Source organism: Harmonia axyridis, chromosome 4 (assembly GCF_914767665.1).
Source record: "Harmonia axyridis chromosome 4, icHarAxyr1.1, whole genome shotgun sequence".
NCBI classification, from domain to species: domain Eukaryota; kingdom Metazoa; phylum Arthropoda; class Insecta; order Coleoptera; family Coccinellidae; genus Harmonia; species Harmonia axyridis.
Window position 1 is genome coordinate 3192251 of NC_059504.1, and position 23070 is coordinate 3215320.

A 23070-nucleotide genomic window follows, 5' to 3' on the forward strand; every position below is an offset into this window, starting at 1 on the left:
AACGTTACAGTCAATGGTGATCGGTATAGAGCCATGATTACTAACTTTTTCATTCCTGAATTGAACAACCATGATGTCCAGGAGCTGTGGTTCCAACAAGACGGTGCAACATGTCACACAGCTCGTGCCACAATCGATTTATTGAAAGACACGTTTGGTGACCGCCTAATTTCACGTTTTGGACCTGTGAATTGGCCTCCAAGATCTTGTGATTTAACATCGCTAGAATACTTTCTGTGGGGCTATGTAAAGTCATTGGTCTATGCGGATAAGCCACAAACCTTTGACCATTTGGAAGACAACATTCGTCTTGTTATTGCCGATATACGGCCACAAATGTTGGAAAAAGGCATCGAAAATTGGACGTCCAGATTGGACTACATCCGAGCCAGCCGTGGCGGTCATATGCCAGAAATCATATTTAAATAAATAAAATTCATGTCAATCGAATAATCCATCGTTGTTTTATTGCAATTTAAAGTTCTATAGCTCTAAAAAAACACCATTCATATTTGTTGTTTATTCTTTATAGCCAATTCTGAGATTATTGAGGTAACATTAATTAAATAAAGACTCATGTGAATTGTATATACATCTGGAAAATTAAATCGAATCCTGAATTGTATCTCCTTGAAGGAAAATTGGCGAACTTGATCCTAAAAATATGCCCTTGAAAGTGATAAATATTTATCAAATTTTGTTTATTCTTTATGATAAATTCTGGGATTATTTATGTAACAAACATCAAGGATAGACCCATCTCAATTTTCTGAATCAGGAAAATTGAATCGACTCAGAAATTGTAATAGTGAAGAGGTAAAGAAATTGCCGTATATGATCCTGAAAAATATGCCTTTGAAGATAATAAATATCCATTAAATCTTGTTCATTTTTCATGACAAGTTCTTGGATTATTTATGTAATATTCATTAAGTATAGACTCTCTCGAATTTTATGAATTAGTAAAATTAAATTGAATCATTAACTCCAAAAAGGAAAATTGACGAACTTGATCCTTTGAAGGTAATGAATATTCATTATATTTAAAGGCTCTATATGGGATTATTTACGTAACCTCATAACACACTTGCGTTCAAAAAAATTAATGTCAACATTATCCATTCATCATACCTTTTTTTTTCGCAAACGAAACGACTAACCGAAGTTGACAAAGTCCAACTCACATCGGCACATCAAACAACATCTCACAAATATTAAGATTAATCATTTCAAAACTTTACGACATCAACATCATACGTAAGTAAAGTATACATAAGTTTTTCCTCGGAAATCCGTGTAAAATACGCTTCTGACGCTAAAGTAGAGTGTATAACGCGCGGTGTCGGAGATTCCGCAGGACCTCGCAGTCCTAACGTTCATGAGCGACTGCGATCTGCGAGGAGATAGAGATTATATCGGAAGTATTATTTTCTCGCCCTTTAGTCCGGCTGGCGGAAGGGCGGCGACAACCTAAAATGTTTCTTGTGTTTGCGTTGATTTCATATTTGCTCCGGGATATACGAGTGTGAGATTAACTTTGCCCGGATTACCTGATTCGGTTTTTTTTTTTAATTGTTTGTTCTGTGACTGCGAGCAGGGCCACTGCCAGGAGCAGCATACCGGACATTTTGCCGGGGCGGCAAATTATAGGGGGCCCAAAGTCAGTTAATGAAACAAGACTATTGGCACTTTTAAGAACTACGTAGTCTTTTTACTATAAATTTATAAATAGAGCGTCGTACTTTTGATCAATGTAGAGTGATTTATTGACCACTGGCGACAAGCACGGTCCCGTTTTTGATTTGCAGAGCCTAAATAAGGCGGCGTTTTGTTTATATTCTCCATTTACCTGATTTTTGGGACTCATTCGAAAAGTAAGGCCTACTATATTTAGTAACTGTAGTATTCTTCAGTTGAATTAATTCGTTTTATAAAGGGTGTTTTTTTTAGAGTTATAGAACTTTAAATTGCAATAAAACAACGATGGATTGTTCGATTGACATGATTTTTATTTATCCACAAGATAAGCTTGTGGCATTACATTTTAAATATGATTTCTGGCATACGTCCTCCACGGCTGGCTTGGATGTAGTAGTCCAATCTGGACGTCCAATTTTCGATTACTTTTTCCAACATTTGTGGCCGTATATCGGCAATAACACTGCGAATGTTGTCTTCCAAATAGTCAAGGGTTTGTGGCTTATCCGCATAGGCCAACAGAAAGTAGTCTAGCGGTGTTAAATCACAAGATCTTGGAGGCCAATTCACAGGTCCAAAACGTGAAATTAGGCGGTCACCAAACGTGTCTTTCAATAAATCGATTGTGGCACGAGCTGTGTGACATGTTGCGCCGTCTTGTTGGAACCACAGCTCCTGGACATCATGGTTGTTCAATTCAGGAATGAGAAAGTTAGTAATCATGGCTCTATACCGATCACCAATGACTGTAACGTTCTGGCCATAATCGTTTTTGAAGAAGTACGGACCAATGATTCTACCAGCCCGTAAAGCGCACCAAAGAGTCAGTTTTTCTGGATGTAACGGTGTTTCGACATACACTTGAGGATTAGCTTCACTACAAATGCGACAGTTTTGTCTGTTGACGTAGCCATTCAACCAGAAGTGCGCTTCATCGCTAAACAAAATAAAATGGACGTAGTGCGCGATACTTATTCCGCACAGAACCATTATTTTCGAAATCAAAAATTGCACTATTTTCAAGCGTTGTTCAGGCGTGAGTCTATTCATGATGAATTGCCAAACCAAACTTAGAATAAGTCACTTGACAGCTGTTAAATCGGTCGCTATCTTGAACAGTAATGCCAACTTAAAGTTATATACCTCGAAAAAAAGCACCCGTTACTTCTAAATCGCTGATGTAAATCAGATCTTTGAAATTGAATGAAACGCTGGGAAAAATGTAGAACCCCATTATATAATAATCAAAGAATTAGAGAATATTGATTCTTAATGAGAATAGCACCACAAAAAATGAATCACATGATTCATCTTGACCACCTCCGCACGTTAAAACAAAATCTTCCTTCCAATTCAGACTGATGATGTTCCCACGTGCACCGATCAGTTATATCCTAATTCTACAAAGATTATCTTGTCGATTGTCTAATCTTTTCACGCAACGAATAACTAGAAATGATTTTCATCGATTTGTCCAGATGACATTCCAAAACTCATGCGTGGTCTGATGGTCGATCTGGCTACAATGTATCTTCAATAATTGTTGCACCTGAAATGTCAAGTCTGGCGTATTTCCTGTGTTAAGCTTCCACCCATTGATATGTAATACATTGCGGTATTGTCCAGTCACAAATGATATATAAATTACTCGTATCAGCCTAAGTGGTCCGAAAAGCTATATCTCTGTTTGATCATTCATCGTATGATTGTTTCATGTTCTCCCCAACATTGTATGTAGTTCTCATTTTTGAATTAGAGTGAAAAATTTTTCACCATGGAAATATTAGTCGATTCGTGTCTACATCATAAAGTTATTCTCATGTTATTCTATTATTAAACATGTCAGCTACGAGCCAAATTCTCGTCATTTGCGGGAGGTTTTAATTTTCTGCTATAATATAATGAAACCTGTTGCTGAGGCTCATCGAATGCTCTCATATATCTAGGGTGATCCCGCTATTAGTGAAAGAACGTACCGAGATTGGTTTAAACGATTCAAAAACGGTGATTTTGACCGCCTAATTTCACGTTTTGGACCTGTGAATTGGCCTCCAAGATCTTGTGATTAAACACCGCTAGACTACTTTCTGTGGGGCTATGTAAAGTCATTGGTCTATGCGGATAAGCCACAAACCCTTGACAATTTGGAAGACAATATTCGCCGTGTTATTGCCGATATACGGCCACAAATGTTGGGAAAAGTCATCGAAAATTGGACGTCCAGATTGGACTACATCCCAGCCAGCCGTGGCGGTCATATGCCATAAATCATATTTAAAATGTAATGCCACAAGATTATCTTGCGGATAAATAAAATTCATGTCAATCGAATAATCCATCGTTGTTTTATTGCAATTTAAAGTTCTATAGCTCTAAAAAACACCCTTTACTTACTCCTCCAGAAATAAAGCAGGTCGTATTGATTGTCAAAAAATGTCGATTGTTTTAATTTAATTGAGAACAATCATTTTGCTGCCTAGGCAGGAAAAGTAATACTTCGCTGATTGATATGTGTCTGCAAAAGTAATATTTGCTGTCAATCGGAGAAAAAATGCGTTCTTCTTGAAACCCCATTTGACAAGATAAGATTCAATCTTATCTTCCAAGTTTGCCTATCAATGCCATCAACGAGCAGATCCATTCTTTCAAATCCCAAACAAGGTTTCCCCTCTATTCATGGTTTCTTGAACATATGAGGAGAAGGCTAGCAATATTAGCTAGTATATTTATTATGCCATTACGGCAAGTTGCTTTTCTCTAAAATTTTATTAAGGCTCGTGCGATAACTTATTTTACTCCCATATACTTGGGATAATTTCTCTAAGCATAGGTAATTATTGTTAGATCCAGGCGGTAGAATAAAATTATCTTTAAACGTAAAATGAAGCAAAACATAATTATTCACCAAGCGGATTAATATATACAGTAATTACCAAATGTTAAAGTCGTTTAGACACTTCGATTTAGTTATACGATCCGACGCACCGTATCTGCCAAGTTCTCAACTCCTATATGCTTTCAGAGAAAGTCCTAGAGTACAGGGTTAATAGCTTGTATTTCTACGGTGTCAAAATATAACTTCGCTTTGTTGCTCTAAGAGAACATTTGTTTTATTAGGCCAATTGAAAAGTCCCCGTTCTGATGCACAGATGGCGGTGCTACATAGATTTTTAGTTAGTACCAACCTTCAAACGATACGTGTCAAAATTTGACAGCAGTCCGACCATTAAATTGTGAGATATTGCATTGTGGGTGTAGCTACTTTTGTTATTTGAACAAAGATGGAAAAAAAAGAATTTCGTGTGCTGATAAAATATTGATTTTTGAAGGGAAAAAATACAGTTGAAGTAAAATCTTGGCTTGATGAAGAGTTTCCGGGGTCTGCACCAGGAAAATCAACCATCATTGATTGGTATGCTAAGTTTAAACGTGGTTAAATGAGCACTGAAGACGTCGAAGGAAGTGGATGCCCAAAAGAGGCTGTCGCCGACGAAAAAATCAAAAAAGGGCACAAAATAATTTTGAATGACCGTAAAATGAAGTTGCTCGAGATAGCAGACATTGTGAAGATATCATCTGAACGTGTACATATTTTCATTCACGAATATTTGTACATGAGAAAGCTGTGTGCAAAGAAGGTGCCGCGCGAGCTCACAATCGATCGAAAGCAACAACGTGTTAATGACTCTGTCCAGTGTTTGAAGCTGTTTAAGTTAAATAAACCTGAATTTTTGCATCGATATGTGGCAATGGATGAAACATGGCTCCATCATTTCACTCCGGGGTGAAATCAGTCAGTTGAGTGGATTGTACACGATGAACAGAATCCAAAGCGAGGAAAAACACAAGAGTCAGCTGGCAAGATTATGGCATCAGTATTCTGGGATGCGCAAGGTATGATATTCATTGATTACAAGGGCCACAACATCAACAGCGATTATTATATATCGTATTGGATCGTTTAAAGAATAAAATCGTTAAAAAACGGCCCCATTTGAAAAAATAGGGGCTGCTTCATCAAGACAATGCGCCGTGTCCCAAATCAATGAAAACAATGGCCAAATTGCATGAATTGGGCTTCGAATTGCTTCTGCATCAACCGTATTCGCCAGATCTGGCCCCCAGCGACTTTTTCTTGTTCTCAGAGCTCAAAAGAATGCTCGCTGGAAATAAATTTAGCACCAATGAAGAAGTAATCGCCGAAACTGAGGCCTATTTTGAAGCGAAAGACAAATCGTACTACAAAAATGGTATCGCAAAGTTGGAAGATTGCCGTATCGCCCTCGAATGCAACTATGTTGAATAATAAAATCGAATTTTGCCAAAAAAATGTGTTCACTATGGAAGACCAGATACTTTTCAATTGGCCTGTTAGAAGAATTCTTCACCTTTTCACGAACAGAAAAAATCATACCACTAAATAAACTTTAATAGCACATGAATCACAATTTCAGACAAATCGATTCTCTACTTCTCTAAGTAAAAAAATAAATATTAATAATACACTACATACCTAATCGAAATAAATATTATAATAATCGCTACTAGACAAAAGCTCCCTTTTTCTATGGGATAATTCAATCATTTTCATCAGATTTTCACATTATTAAATATTTCAAAACCGAACATTTACATGTCCATACATGTTTTGGAGAGATCTCACTATAATCAACATAACCAATACATTTTAACACATTTGTTTGAATGTTGAAACCGAATTTTTTGATCAAAACTCCTCGTCTTTTATAAAACTGGAATGGCAGGTAAAGGATTGGAATCTTGAATGGTTTGTGTCGCATATTTCGGTCTGCAGACACATCCACTTTCCACCAGAACGTAATCCTGACCTGTGAGTGTGACTGGACCCAAAGGTATTACCAAAAACAGATAAGGAACGTAGGTCTGAGTGCACTCTCCTCTGACTACATCACATTCATTGCTTTCACAAACCTGTAAAGAAAAATTATGAATTCGGATGTAAGTCTAGAAAAAACAAGTTTTATTTAATCATACTACTTCTTTAGTAAATCTACTTCAAAAGGATTGGCATGTAACAAATTTTGTTAACAATATTTGCTACATGCGGTTTTGCATTGTCGTGCATTAAAACTAAGTCAGCTCCAACAAATGGAGCATAGGGAACTACAGATTCCTGAAGAACGTCTTGTATGTAACGTTGAGCATTTAGAGCGCTATTTTCAATAAATAATAATTCGGTACGTGCTGATCTTGATATACCGAGCTGATCCTTAATAGAGCTCCGCATGCTTAAAAAATGTCAGGCTTTTATTTGAATACGTGTATCTTCGAAAGAAATCAAGGTATCAAGGTGAACTAAAAACTAAAATATGGCGAAAAGAATGGTCTTTGTAATAAACTGAACGTAAACTCTAGAAACTTCCCTAACTGTTCCACAGGGTGTTAAGGAAGTGGGTTACAAATAAATGGTTTTTCTTCTCCCTGTAAAAATAAGCTATCAAACTTTTGGAGAAACTGGAGAACATTTCTGGAGTGTATTTAATACAAACCCTTCAATTTGACGTAGAAACAATTGAAATCGATGAAAAATTCCTAAAGTTCTAGAACAACGAACTTCAGCAAAATTTTAGGTGGCCGAGTTTTGTAGCGGGTGAGTGTATTTTGTCAAATTCATCTTCTTACCTCAAATACTACTTGTTGTAGAAGATCTGGAAACTTTTGTACTATCGTAACAGGTTGTCCAGATGTAAGAGAAACACCATACATCGGAGCTGTTGTGTTGTATCTCGTCTTGCACAGCCTAGAAGGAGTTCCAGCGCAAGTATTGGTGGACGTAGGATATGATGCTCTCCCTGTAAACATATGGAGTTTGATTAAGTGAAAAATCCGAAGATCAATGAAATAGTTCCCACTCTATTCGTTTCTTATCCTTTTCAGAATGCTTTAGAAAATATTGTGTTAAAAATTCTTAGGGGGTGCGTGAATATCTTTGCATGAAAAGTACACGAATATAGCCAACATTTGGTGATGGAAAAACTCAGACCGTATTTTCCAAACATTGGTAAGTATCGTTTCAGGAATATAAATTCTTGATTGGTCACTTCTGCTTCATTAGTTATTCCGTCATCCATAAACTGATCTATTTTATGAAGAATACATACAGAGCGATGCTCCATCCTGCACACTTTGATCATAATATTATAGAGTAACTGTTTACTCGTCTGTCTCGTGTTTGATATTAGAGCATCCAGGAGAAATCTTGTTAGAATCCAGCTCCATTAGTGGATATATACTAAGATTAATTCAATATTCGTATTTTCATACAAAGGAAACCTTACATTCATAGAGAAATTACGTCAAATAAAAGATTTTCTTCTGTGAAAGTATCTCTATGGTTTAGCAATAAAATTTTCTGGTTATTTTTTAGAGGATTCATGTATAATATAGATAGAGGGAGTATAAGCAATTTTTATATCCCGAATATGCTTAGACATAGACGAGAAAATGACGTATGTTCCCTATATCTATGATTGTTACTTGAGGATTCATGGCACTTTTCTATTTCACCAAAGAATGTCAAGAGTTTGATGAAAACTTACCTTTCCTAGAAATGAGTTCATGTTCATCCCCACTGCTGAGTTCGTGGGCCTTCAATAAAGCTTTCCTTGTAACGAAAGGATCTATCGTCGTTTGTTGAGATCTTCCTTTTCTATGATTTCCACCCCAAACATTGCTTTTTAGAGATCTTTCTATGGTGGCACTGAAAATAATAGTTCTTATTATTTTCCAATAAGTATCTTTTTCTACATTCATGCAAAAAGCAAAACTTTATTGAACTATATTTAGTGGAAAAAGAAGTTCTTTATTGCACTAGTGCAATAAAGAACTTCTTTTTCCACTAAATATAGTTTTTATTGCACTCATCTGTCATTCTACTTCAACGTGCTGATGGAAATCGTCGACAGGAGCGGAGGGATACGTAGAGGAATCACATGCAAACAAACTCAGTGTTGCAAAACAAATATTTCAGCCTGAAGGAAATAACGATGTACAGTTACCAAGTACTAGTACGTTTACAGCAGTAACAAATCAAGAAGTGGATTTAAAAAGTACTTCACTACGAAATATTCATATTGAAAATTGCACCAATTGTTCATTCACTTTCAACATTGAGGGTAAAAATAAAGTTTGAGTTAAATTGTTCATAACGTATTAGTTCCTGTTTCAATGCAAATCGATATTAATAATAAAGTATTCAAGTTGCGCTTTTCATTTTCCTACACCTAGTGCCGCACCTCAATAAATCATTTTTTGGTTTTTGCATGAACGTAGAAAAAATGTTGTATGCAACTCGTGCAAAAATTGTTTATTGCACTTGTTGCATAAATAACTATTAAAAAGGCTGGTGTCAGCTGTGACATCGTATTCCAGAAGGCTCTTCAATGTTCGAAAATGTTAATGTTAAATCACCAATTCTATGAGCTCAGGAAGCTTTCTCCGTTCTTACTTTTGAGTTGAAATGTCATATTCTAAAACCACTGAATACTGATGAGTGAAATTTGAAAATGTCAATAAATGATTGAATCTTGAAATATAAACCTCCAGAAATATTGAACATTATTAAGATTCTACTCAAATAATTTCTATCAATATTCAAATATTCGATACATTCTTGTCTTGAATCAGCAGATGCTAAATATTAATGAAATCAGAAGAGTCTAGACAGATTATAGACTGATAAAATTCCTTCACCCTAAAGATTTTATGGACGTCGTATTGATTCTCACAATTTATTTAACGAATCCAACTTCGAGAGTTTCATTATTCTCACAGCTACACAGTTTCAATTCGATTATTTTGTAGTCGCCTCAAGGAAGAGAGAATTCCAGAAAAAAAGACGTTCGGAATTATACAACTTTTTTATCTTCGCCATGATTTGAATGTAATCAACAGATAAGAATTTTTCAGAGACTGATATAATCCTTTAAGGCCATAATCAAACTCCAGAAGAGAGTTGGGAATTATATGAGGGACGTGTAATTAAATGTACAAACTTTATTTTACATTCCAATTTAGAATGGCTGGAAGAAATTGAAACAGGAAGCTTTTCAGGAGGGAATTAGTTTTGGTAAAGATTGAGTTCCTGATGGAGCTAAGATTAGATAGGAAATACGTAGATCGAGATAGCAATTTTCAAATTGCAAATCGCACTATACAGGGTGGTCCATTCTGAAGGGCAGAAAAGCCAGGTGATAATAATTCGTTAACGAAAGGCAGGGTGTCCCAAATTCGATGCTCGCTGAAAGCATATCGAGAACTAACGGGTGTTTTTTTTCGAGGTATATAACTTTAAGTTGGCATTACTGTTCAAGATGGCGACCGATTTAACAGTTGTCAAGTGATTTATTCTCAGTTTGGTTTGGCAATTCATCATGAATAGACTCACGTCTGAACAACGCTTGCAAATAGTGCAATTTTATTTCGAAAATAATGGTTCTGTGCGGAATACGTATCGCGCATTACGTCCATTTTATTTTGTTTAGCAATGAAGCGCATTTCTGGTTGAATGGCTACGTCAACAAACAAAACTGCCGCATTTGGATTGAAGCTAATCCTCAAGAGTATGTCGAAAAACCGTTACATCCAGAAAAACTGACTGTTTGGTGCGCTTTATGGGCTGGTGGAATCATTGGTCCGTACTTCTTCAAAAACGATGATGGCCAGAACGTTAGAGTCAATGGTGATCGGTATAGAGCCATGATTACTAATCTTTTCATTTCAGAATTGAACAACCATGATGTCCAGGAGCTGTGGTTCCAACAAGACGGCGCAACATGTCACACAGCTCGTGCCACAATCGATTTATTGAAAGACACGTTTGGTGACCGCCTAATTTCACGTTTTGGACCTGTGAATTGGCCTCCAAGATCTTGTGATTTAACACCGCTAGACTACTTTCTGTGAGGCTATGTAAAGTCATTGGTCTATACGGATAAGCCACAAACCCTTGACCATTTGGAAGACAACATTTGCTGTGTTATTGCCGATATACGGCCATAAATGTTGGAAAAAGTAATCGAAAATTGGACGTCCAGATTGGACTACATCCGAGCCAGCCGTGGCGGTCATATGCCAGAAATCATATTTAAAATGTAATGCCACAAGATTATCTTGCGGATAAATAAAATGCATGTGAATCGAATAATCCATCGTTGTTTTATTGCAATTTAAAGTTCTATAGCTCTAAAAAAACACCCTTCACATGCCAAATTTGAACATGGTCGGCTCTGTTATTACAGAAATATTTGTTTATTTTTAATTCTTCTTTCTGAATTCCATGATTCTGATGATGCTATCAATACGAAATCTTCAAGTTCTCTGGATAGTTATTTTTATATATGTACAGGGTGTCCCAAATTCGATTCTGAAAAATGACTGTTTCAAATATTTCGCTGTATCTTGGTTTCTGTTTGAAATATTCGAAAAATTCCACAACATTTTTTTCAGTAACTAATTTCTACACTTTACATTTAACAGATCTTAAAAATAAATTACCTTTTTAGAGATAATACGCTGACAAATTCTACTGAGTGATAGGCTATTGGAATGTCGAACACCATAATGATACCCTATACAAAACCTGTAATTATTTATCAATAGTAGTCAACTTACGTAGGATAAGGCATATCGTTAGGCCCCAAACAATCAGGACTATCAGACAGAGCATCACCCCAAAGGTATTTTAGATCACCTCCACCTCGACATTGTGAAGGTATTTTTGAAATTACTTCTGATACAAGGCATAATATCGTTGTCACCTGAAAATAAATGCAATAGTTAGGTAAACATGATAACTATAAGGGAGATAATATGAGAATTATGATAAACGTAATTTGCTTATATGTAGGGTATTTCAAAATTAAGTGTGAAGATTTTAGGGGCGTATTTTTCAGGTCAATTTAAGATTAAAATTTCATGTGAATGATTAATGGAACAGAAACATCAGTGTAGCTTAGATAGAAAAATTGTTTTGAGTTTTTGAATGAACGAGTTTCAGAATGTCCCTTTTGTACGAGTATTATACATAATTTTTTTATTCACTGAATGTTTTTTACAATTAATGGAATATTTCCATGAATATGGTGCTTTCTGCAGTGAAAAATTTTGGTTGACATAACAGTTTTTAAATCACAAATTTGACAGATAAAATCATAGAGTAATAAAAATAGAAAGAGGGAGTATACGCAATTTTTACATGTCCCCAACATGGTTAGATTACGTTGTCGGATTGTGATTTAGTTTCAAATCCACAATTTTACTATATCCATCGTAATGAATGTAAATTATATTGAATGAAATAGTAAATTGAATATGCAAATTTGAATATTTGGAATCTGATATTTTTCCTAATTGTCGAATTTAGAATAAGCAGAACATTCATTATTTTCTGTTTGGCAACTTTTGCTCTCCTAATGTCATCGGTTGTTTCATGTCGTTTGGCGTGCTTAAAGTTTGTTTTCTGAATTTCTGATGTATTTAGGTATTTATTTCAATATATTTTGGGTAAATATGAAACGTTGATTCACTATGGGACATAAGAAGTGCGTTCTTTAAGGAGAAACTCGCGAATTGATTGGAATATCGTCACTGTAATGTTTTCATTTCCGCGCTCTTCATGTCAAATTTGATAGTTTATGTTGGGGACAAAATTTGCTTACTGATAATGACATATGCTCCCTCTATCTATGTTTATTATTTTGAGGAAGGAATGAAGAAGTTTTCATCATTTGGGAAATTCGTTCAATTTTGATTAGAAATCAATGTTTCCATTAACGAAGTATCCCAACGTGAAACAAGGGAACCAAATCCCTATCGCGTAAATGTGAAAATTGCTTTTTACTTTCCTACCGCATGTAAATTATCCCCTATAATGGCGGGTATGAAATGAATATAAATTAACTTTCCTGCGAGATTTGAACAAGTTCATAGAAATTAATTACTCTTCTTCCTGGCTTCATTCGTTGATAAAGCAGTATTGTTTTGTTCCGAATTCCAGGATGATAAATGCCTTCTGTAAGGTTGAACATAATAGACCAAAAAATCTAAACTTAGTCCGTTTGCTTATGACATGCTCGAATGTTTATGGTAAAGTAGGAAATTCAAAAACGTGTTTCGCAGAGCAATTCATTTACATACATGAGCGAATGATTAGAAATATCAACAACATTTAAACAGCTGAAGACGATAATGCATACAATGTTCAAGTGGGTATATAAAAGATTCACTCTTCCATAGGAAGAATAGACTGAGAAAGAATAATTTCTCTAATTCTGTGGTTATTCCGTTCATTCTTCCACATCTTGTAGAACAAAATCGTGCGAGAATATATCAGAAACGCACAGTTTTCATGGTTATATTTTATTATTCTATGTTGGTACTCCGAACTTTCCGCCACGGCTTTATCTGTCAATTCATCAATTTGCCTTAAAGAAATCAGTTCTGCCAACCAACATTTTTCAATGCAAAAATCACTAAAATATATTTATGGAAATATTTCATTAATTTCAATGAAAATGCAATGAATTAGAGAAAATAATGTATAATACTCGTACAGAAGGCTCATTCTACCACTCGTTCATTCCAAAACTAGCCACTTCGTGGCTCGTTTTTGAATTTTGAACTCGTGGAAGAATATCAATGCCTTCTGCACTTGTATTATAAATAACTATTCTTCAACTTAATTCCTTGCTAACATAATGACTATACAAAGTGTTAGTGAATAAGTGCTACAAGTAATAAGTGCGATTCTGTGTGACAAAATAATTAAAACCCTTCTTTCTACTGTATAAATTGAAGGTGAAGAGTCCTTATACACTTTCAACATTCGTTCATAAATTTCCTTTGCTTAAACCTTCCAAAAATAAAAATTCAATTACTGCTCGATACTTGATTTTTTCGATTTGTATGTTGACTCGTAAAATAATATTTTCAAAAAAAAAAAAATTCTCAATACCGGTTACGTCCGAAACTTATACTTATGGAGTGAAGTATTTTTCTCTAATTCTGTGGTTATTCCGTCCATTCTCCACATCTTGTAGAACAAAATCGTGCAAGAATATATTAGAAACGCACAGTTTTCATGGTTATATTTTATTATTCTATGTTGGTACTCCGAACTTTTCGCCACGGCTTTATCTGTCAATTCATCAATTTGCCTTAAAGAAATCAGTTCTGCCAACCAACATTTTTCAATGCAAAAATCACTAAATTATATTTATGGAAATATTTCATTAATTTCAATGATAATGCAATGAATTAGAGAAAGTAATGTATAATACTCGTACAGAAGGCTCATTCTATCACTCGTTCATTCCAAAACTAGCCACTTCGTGGCTCGTTTTTGAATTTTGAACTCGTGGAAGAATATCAATGCCTTCTGCACTTGTATTATAAATAACTATTCTTCAACTCAATTCCTTGCTAACATAATGACTATACAAGGTGTTAGTGAATAAGTGCTACAAGTAATAAGTGCGATTCTGTGTGACAAAATAATTACAGTATTGGCAGCCCTTCTTTCTACTGTATAAATTGAAGGCGAAGAGTCCTTATACACTTTCAACATTCGTTCATAAATTTCCTTTGCTTAAACCTTCCAAAAATAAAAATTCAATTACTGCTCGATACTTGATTTTTTCGTTTTGTATGTTGACTCGTAAAATAATATTTTCAAAAAAAAAAATTCTCAATACCGGTTACGTCCGAAACTTATACTTATGGAGTGAAGTATTTTTACCGTCTCTTTTCAATATTGAAGTGAAATAATCATGGGAACTTCAGAAAAAGCTTGCGTCTTTTTAAGCCTACCTCTACCAACATTATTTTCGTTTTCTTCGAATTGCTGATGTCGAAAATATCTCCGCGAATTTCCTGGAAGATGAATTCGAAGGGAGCAACGGATATTTGAAAATTAAAAGTTGCGGATGAAGCGGATGCAGCTTCCAACTCTATCTGTGATAATCTACTTGTTGAAACGTGGAATCGCACATTTCTGATATTCACAGCAGAAACCTCAGCAGAATCCAATTATGTCAACCATTATTGCAGAGTATCGACCTATACCTATATCATACACCTATCTAGTAGGCGAGTGAAAGGGTTCAAGCGATTTTCGTTTATAATCCCATATTAACCTAGGTTTTTATCATGACCATTTTGACGCCCGTTTTCATGTTTGTTTCTCTAAATCTGTGGCTGATCAGTTCATTCTGCCAGATGTTGTGGAACAGACTCGTATACAGGGTGGTTCAGATTTTAGTGCAATAATTTGGCGTCACTTACCTAATTCGAATCATTACATTAACAAGACTTAGATACCTAAAATTGAAACAATAAATGTAATAATACTAGAGTTGTAAGTAAACAACTGATTTATTTTCAAACTTCAACAGCCTGTATCTCGAAAACGAAGCTTGTTAGGATATAAGTTTATAGGAATTATTTTTTCATGGAAAGAAGTGTTCTATCCGACGCCAAAGTCATTGCACAAAAATATGGACCACACTGTATATCAGATTCACACAAATTTCATAGTTATATTTAATTATTATATGTTGGTATTCGGGACTCTCCTGACACGGATTTATCTATTTTATCCTCAGAGTAATGAACATAGAGGGAGCGTATGTCACTTTCAGTAAGCAAATTTTGTCCCCTACATGAACTTTCAAATTTGGCATGAAGCTCGCGGAAATGAAAACATATCAGTGATACGATATTTCACTCAATTCTCGAGTTTCTCCACAATGAACGCACTTTTTATGTCGCATAGTGAATCAACGTTTCATATTAACTCAAAATATATTGAAATAATGACCTAAATATATCAGAAATTCAGAAAACAAACTCCAAGCGCGACAAACGACGTGAAACAACCGATGGCACTAGGAGGGCAAAAGTTGCCAAACCTTGGATTTCAGCAGGTAGATACAAACAATGATAAATATTCTGCTTATTTTGAATTCGACAATTAGGAAAAATATTGGATTCCAAATATTCAAATATGCATATTCAATCGGGAATCACTCAAATTAATATATTTCATTCAATATAATATACATTCATAACGATATAGCAAAATTGTGGATTTGAAAAAATATCACAATCCGACAACGTAATCTAACCATGTTGGGGACATGTAAAAATTGCGTACAATTCCTCTATCTTTGTTTATTACTATATGGTGCCCACCAACATGCTAAGAGTGGTCGGATTGTGATTTAGTTTCAAATTCACAATTTTACTAAGTTGGGGACAAAATTCGCTTACTGAAAATGAGTCCTCTATCTCAGTAAAGACAGAAATATGAAGTTTTTCATACGTCTAAGCTAAAAGACAAGAGCATCATTCAATAGAGGTCTTTGACATTTCCTAATTTTTACCTGAAGTTTTCCTACCACAGTCATAATGTACTTTCTGTGTCATTAATCTTACTTTTTATAGGTCATTTCTTTTGCCATGATTTACGACAAGTGTTAAAATTCAGGTTCTAGCAAGCTTTCCCATAACGATACGGTGAATCAATCATCGTGACATTATTTCTGACCACCTGTATACGAACACGGCTGATCATTGACCTTTATAACTGTACAACATGAGTAAGTATTTTGTGTGGTGTATTTTAAAGGCACATTACCATGCTGTGAACTAACACTTTTAATATTTTTTTTGTGTATGTATAACTGATTCTTCCGCGAGATTTATGGAAATTAAGATATACCTAGTGTCCACTTCTTCGTCAAAAAAGAATCAGGAAGGTCAAGTCTTTCCGGATGCTATTGATTCTTTCTGCTTGTTAGATTTTGAATTTGAGAGTTTGTTCGAATTTTTTTTATGTTGTAGAACTCGTGATACTGACCAAATGTCTTTCTTACAAAACCGTTTAGATTACACACTGTGTCCGTAAAGTATGGAACAAATTCATTTTTAGCTAAACAGACCATTTTAAGAAATAATCCTGAAACACGTCGATTTTTTATTTTAATTCACCGTATTTTGAAATAATAATCTAATATACAGGGTGAATTACTTTCGAGTAATGACGTCACCGTCATTGTTTTAAATGGAACACCCCCATTTTGTATCAATTTTTCGATTACTCTAGTTGAGCTGATTCCAAAAATGTATCACATGTTGATTCCAATTGGTACAGAGTGGACAAAAATACAATAGTTTTGAGTGTGCTCATAAAGTAACGCGAAACATTCTTTATTAGTTAAATTAACAATATTATCAAAAATACTTATTGTCTAGCGGCAATTGGTTCGCATGTAACACCCTGTAGTCTGCTACATTTTTAGATTGATAAAGATGTATATAAATAAGAAATAATTTCTTTCATATTCTGTCTGCTATACCACAAATACTAAACATGTTTGGAAACAGCTCATTTTTATTAATCCAAAAATGTAACAAACTACAGGGTGTTACATTCAAACCAATTGCCAATAAGACAATAAGTATTTTTGATAATATTGTTAATTTAACTAATTAAGAATGTTACGCGTTACTTCATGAGCACACACAAAACCATTGTATTTTTGTCCACCCTGTACCAATTGGAATCTACATGTGATACATTTTTGGAATCAACTCAGCTAGAGTAATCCGAAATTTGAGACAAAATGGGGGTGTTCCATTTGAAACAAAATACGGTGACGTCATTACTCGAAAGTAATTCCCCTGTATATTAGATTATCATTTTAAAATACGATAAATTAAAATAAAAAAATCGACGTGTTTCAGGATTATTTCTTGAAATGGTCTATTTAGCTAAAAATGAATTTGTTCCATACTTTACGGACACAGTGCCAAGAAAGTATACCTACAGGGTGAGTCCAAAGATATCAAGTTTTTCAATGATTTCCAAAAAGTTGAACGTTGGAATTTTATTCCTTTTCGGATATTTTGTGGCATATCCTTGACAATTGCAATTGATGATGTTAAGTTAACATCTCCTGAATTAAACTGACCTATTATGTATTTATTTCTTATCAAACTGCATATATCTAGATGCCTGAATTTCTGGAATAGTCGATTACCAATTCGATCATTCACGGTGAAAGATCAATCGACAGTTAGGTACACTAAATATACAGGGTGGATCAAAAAATGATGTCGTTTACTGATAATTTCCTCGAAGTAATTTTTATCGCTTCTATTATACTAGATACACAATGTGCTATTGACATCCCGGAAATGAGAATATCTTTATTAGATTTATTTCCAATACCTACTTCAACTCTTATAATGAATTATTGTGATCACTTTATTATCGAAACCAATTCTGCTTAATTCATTTTATACCAGAAACAAACAGTTATGTGAACTTCAAGATCACACTTAATTTTTAACCTTCTTGGCATCGTGTGATCTTGATTTTCTACTAGTTTGTCACTTTAATGAGCTGTTGCTGGGAAAATTGAGTTTTTGTCTATGCCATTCACTTGATTACGGGATATTTGATGGATGAATAGATTTTTTATCTTTATAGCGGACCAGATGGCCATTTAGAACAGTAGTTTGATAAATGTGATAACTGAGTTATATATTTTCAGTTACCTATCCTGATTTCTTATTCGAATTTTTATTCCTTGTATTTTCAAAAAAATTAGATTACGACTTGTTTCAAGTTCCCCAGCTAAAAATAAGGATAGTTTGTCATAAAATTTATTTCGAATTGTCTTACCTTGTTAGGATAGACCCTTTTAAGGGCTAGAACATTTGGACAATCTTATTTTTTTCTCATTAGCATTGGTACGAAATTTGACAGAAATGGTAACCTCGTTAAAACACTCATAATGTTATGCTTTGATTCACTCAGAAACTATCGCTTTTGAGGCGAAAATTGAAAAGAGCTAAAAAATTGAAAATGAAATGTGCTATCCACTGAGGCTAACGATGTTCCAATTTCTCTATACATCGAAAAATTCTTTGACAAATATTGCAGAGGGGTTGGAGATTTCAACCCCTCATAAGTTTATAAGGGATTGGAAAAATTTCGTTATAAGTTGTTTCGATAAGGTTATCATTTCTGTCAAAATTAAATTACCGGCTTATGAGATGAGAAACCAAATCGAAAAAGTTGAATTGTTCTTTTCTTTAAAGGGGTCTACCTTCACAGAAGATGAGAATTCAAGAGAAATTGATTTGATAAACTATCCCCATTTTTGGCTAAGGAATCCACTCGCAAAGTAAAGACATATATTTATGCATCATCCTCTATATTGAGAATATGAGTTGAATGCGAGAAATATTCTGTCAAATGCTATTAAACTATTACAAGTTCGTTATTCACAACTTTTCATGCAAAATATAAGAGCTCAGTCCATAAAAATGGATTCCTTATTGTAAATAAAAACGAATAAATCATAAGAAATGTTTACCTAATATTAGGGTAAAATGTAAAATAAATCAGGAGTGATTATTATTAATTGAAGATCCAAACAATAGATAACTTTATTCCACTTGAGAATTCGTTATTTTTACGTGCAAAATTGGAAAATAGGGAAAACAATTTGAACAACCTTCATCTAGATTCTTAAACCTTTTCTGGGTGCTATAAGAACAAAATGCAATGAATCAAATGTAGAAAATTCATCCTGAAATTCATCTTCTCATAAAAACAAGATAATTATTGAAGCCTACCACATAGAAACTTCCATACCGTTTTGTACTTCTCAGGATAGTTTTGGAGTTATAGGTAACGGTATAACGGAATTTTGAATGATTCAGAATTCTAAACAAATAATTATGTGTTTACAGTTTCAAAGCACTTGAGATAATAATAACTCTCAAATAGTATCTTTAAAAATTGTGATATTCTTCAAAGGAGGAAAAATATTGTTTCGTTAATTCTCAACTATACGAGTATTTTCAAAAAACTTTCAGTTAGAGCATGAATTAACCAATAATAAAAAACGATATTAGGCAAATTTTGCATAGCTATATGTCGACAAGAATTCAATATAACAAATGAAATATTAATTATAGTAAAATAATCTTTAATTTCGAATAATTGTATAGAAGAACCTAATATTTTCAAAGGCGTTATCAGAAAATGTGTGTTTAATACCTAGAGTCCATAACAAAAGGTCTGAAAATAAGGACTATTCAATTCTCTCAGGTCGAGATCATTATAGTAGTGAGTAATTCAAATTTGAATAAAACACATTCAAAATTCAAATTAGTGTAACGTACTTAATTAAATAATAATATACAATAATGTACAAAAAAGTACGTCTCTATTCATCATTCCAGCTAAATTATCACGTTAGCGTGCAGTAATTTAATTGCACCTAATTCCTCGAAAATACATTAAATATCTCACCATATAAGTTATCCCATTGTTGAATTTCATATTCACAGAGTCCCTAACGAACTAAAGAAAACAGAACAAAATTCACACAAATTCAAAAATGAAAAATACGTATATTCCGTCACATTTCCATCGTTCCGCAATTTCAAGAGCCCTATATCGTGAAAAGCTACTGAATTCAAATTCAAACGCTATCTCGAATAACAGTTAAATTCTTCGTTGTTGCAGGAAGTCTTGCTCGACTTCTGCTGTCAATAATAGGACATCGAAGTCAAAGATGAAAACGTTATAACACCATACAATACTGGTTAAGCGGACACTGAAGCATTCTTGAATTCTGGGGTCAATCCTCGACACAATCTACTTTGAAGAAGTCTGGAAGGAGTTCATCCGGCTAAACGACAGGTAGAAGGGACGCGGACTTGATGGTACTCTATATTGGTGGTATATACGATATATACAGAGTGTGGTCATCGATGGACACTCGTATTTTTGTTGATTCTGGGAAATAACGGCAATATTGATTGGATGTTAGACATAATTATTCCAAAAAATGAGGAAAGCACTGACCTAGAGTTAGGATCTTTTGAGCGCTTCCACGAGAGGACCAGGCTGCAGCCTAATGAAAAAATTGACACCGGTTGATTTTCTGAGGTTTTTGTATTTTGTAGAATATGATCTCCTGAACGAGGAAGTCTATGGATCCAACCTTAGAGTAATAAACATAGATAGAGGCAGTATATGCAATTTTTACATGTCCCCAACATGGTTAGATTACGTTGTCGGATTGTGATATATTTTCAAATCCACAATTTTACTAAATCGTTATGAATGTATGTTATATTGAATGAAATATATTTATTTGAGAGATTCCCGATTAAATATACAAATTCGAATATTTGGAATCCTATATTACTCCTAATTGTCGAATTATAAGCAGAATATTTATTATTTTCTGTATCTACCTGCTGTTGTTTGGCAACTTTTGCTCTCCTAGTGTCATCGGTTGTTTCACGTCCTTTGGCGCGCTTGAAGTTTGTTTTCTGAATTTCTGATATATTTAGGTATTTATTTCAATATATTTTGAGTTAATATGAAATGTTGATTCACTATGGGACATGAGAAGTCCGCTCTTTGTGGAGAAACTCGCGAATTGAGTGAAATATCGTATCACTGATATGTTTTCATTTCCGCGCGCTTCATGTCAAATTTGATAGTTCATGTTGGGGACAAAATTTGCTTACTGAAAATGACATATGCTCCCTCTATCTATGTTTATTACTCTGAGGGTTCAACTCAATCCTATGACTAGTTTTCGAGAGACAGGGTGTCGACTGTCGAAGTTGGAAAATAGCTTTTCTTTGAAGTAATATTTCTCGTAGAAAAACATCTTGAATGAAACACTGTTGCGCGACAAATATTGCTAACCCATTAGATAATAATTTTAGTTTTAATTTTTCAATAAAATTATTGTTAAATACGGGGTTAGTCAAACATTATTAAAAATGAAATTCGTTTAGTTCATATTCACCGTGTAATTGTGTAAATGTGGATTGAAATCTTGTTTGGTTAATTCCTTTTAAAATGATCGAAAGACTTCGATGCAGATGGTTCTTGCCCAACCAGTTTTTGGTTAATACAGCGGACCATTATACATGATGATCTTCAAGTATATTTGAGCGAAAGCCATATTTTAGATTTGTCTGTAAAAACCCTTGCTGTTTCGAATAATTCAAGATATTTAAATGAAATAAAATATGAGGAGATAATTTTCCAAATTAATATGCAAAAATATTGGGTCAAAAGGAAATGGATACCTATAGTTATTCTTCATGTAGGATTTAAAAGCATAAGGAGAATGTGAAAAAATCAAAAAGCAATTAAAAGATGTAACGAAATAGTGGGTGTGATTTTTTTCAACAGAAATATTTTCAATTTTTTGTTGACATAGTTATTCACCAAATTTCAGCAGAATATTTTGAAAAGGGTGATGTTAACCAGTAAAATCACATTTTTTCAATCGATTTATTGAAAGACACGTTTGGTGACCGCCTAATTTCACGTTTTGGACCTGTGAATTGGCCTCCAAGATCTTGTGATTTAACACCGCTAGACTACTTTCTGTGGTGCTATGTAAAGTCATTGGTCTATGCGGATAAGCCACAAACCCTTGACCATTTGGAAGACAACATTCGCCGTGTTATTGCCGATATACGGCCACAAATGTTGGAAAAAGTCATCGAAAATTGGACGTCCAGATTGGACTACATCCGAGCCAGCCGTGGCGGTCATATGCCAGAAATCATATTTAAAATGTAGTGTCACAAGATTATCTTGCGGATAAATAAAATTCATGTCAATCGAATAATCCATCGTTGTTTTATTGCAATTTAAAGTTCTATAGCTCTAAAAAAACACCCTTTACTATCAGCTCTAATATTTGGTGATGTTCATTGAACCTTGAAGTCACTATAGTTGATATGACGATACCGCTGCTATATCTATTGGAACATCCCTCTACAATCCATTACCATTATTCAGTGTGAGTATATATATAACCTCTTCCCTCATTTTCCAGATGGTCGCTTGAGGGAATATAATAATTTCACATAAATAAGGATGGCGTTCTAGGTATTCGAATCTCCGTTATTACTCGATTCCATCCTTGGATGAATCTTGCTGCTCGTCCAACTCATTAAATGAAATAGGTGCTTTTTGTTTACAATAGCAGCAGAAACTATATCGTAGTTATTGTAAAAAGAAAGTTTCAATTACTAGTTGTACCTGTTGGATGTGCAAAAAAAATAATACTGTCAAAATAGGTATGGAAAATTCGAGCATAATTTTTCCATTAGAAAATTCATGGGCAAGTGCGAAATTCAGCTAATTGAGGGTCGATTATTCACACATCGCTTACCGACTGTTCTCACAGTTCGTGCAGATTTTCAAACTCGAAATTTGGGAAAAAATTGAATTTCCATCCAAAAATCGTTATCTCTCACAGACCCATAAAATAA

General features: G+C 34.3%; 2 protein-coding genes across 2 annotated transcripts in view; both read right to left on the reverse strand.

Annotated features, from left to right (window-relative positions):
• The window catches only part of LOC123679119 (5-hydroxytryptamine receptor 2A-like), a 75847-nt gene extending 74457 nt beyond the window's left edge, over positions 1-1390 (reverse strand). Inside the window, exon 1 of the mRNA XM_045616502.1 lies at positions 1132-1390. The gene's annotated coding sequence lies outside the window, so the exon portion shown is untranslated. The remainder of the gene's footprint in view (positions 1-1131) is intronic.
• A 4719-nt stretch (positions 1391-6109) lies between these two features.
• LOC123679121 lies at positions 6110-20398 on the reverse strand. The gene is made up of 5 exons (XM_045616504.1): positions 20066-20398; positions 11350-11495; positions 8277-8437; positions 7360-7529; positions 6110-6648 (listed from the first exon to the last, which is right to left on the reverse strand). The coding sequence occupies exons 1-5, from the start codon at positions 20093-20095 to the stop codon at positions 6442-6444; spliced, it is 714 nt and encodes a 237-aa protein (XP_045472460.1). The 5' UTR covers positions 20096-20398; the 3' UTR covers positions 6110-6441.
• Between the last annotated feature and the right edge of the window lie 2672 nt (positions 20399-23070).

Coding starts and splice junctions, on each gene's coding strand:
- LOC123679121 (XM_045616504.1), bottom strand. CDS start 20,095: ATGAAATTCAACAATGGGATAACTTATATG. Junction 11,496..20,065: donor ACAATGGGATAACTTATATG/GTGAGATATTTA, acceptor ATTTATTTTCAG/GTGACAACGATATTATGCCT. Junction 8,438..11,349: donor AACGATATGCCTTATCCTAC/GTAAGTTGACTA, acceptor TATTATTTTCAG/TGCCACCATAGAAAGATCTC.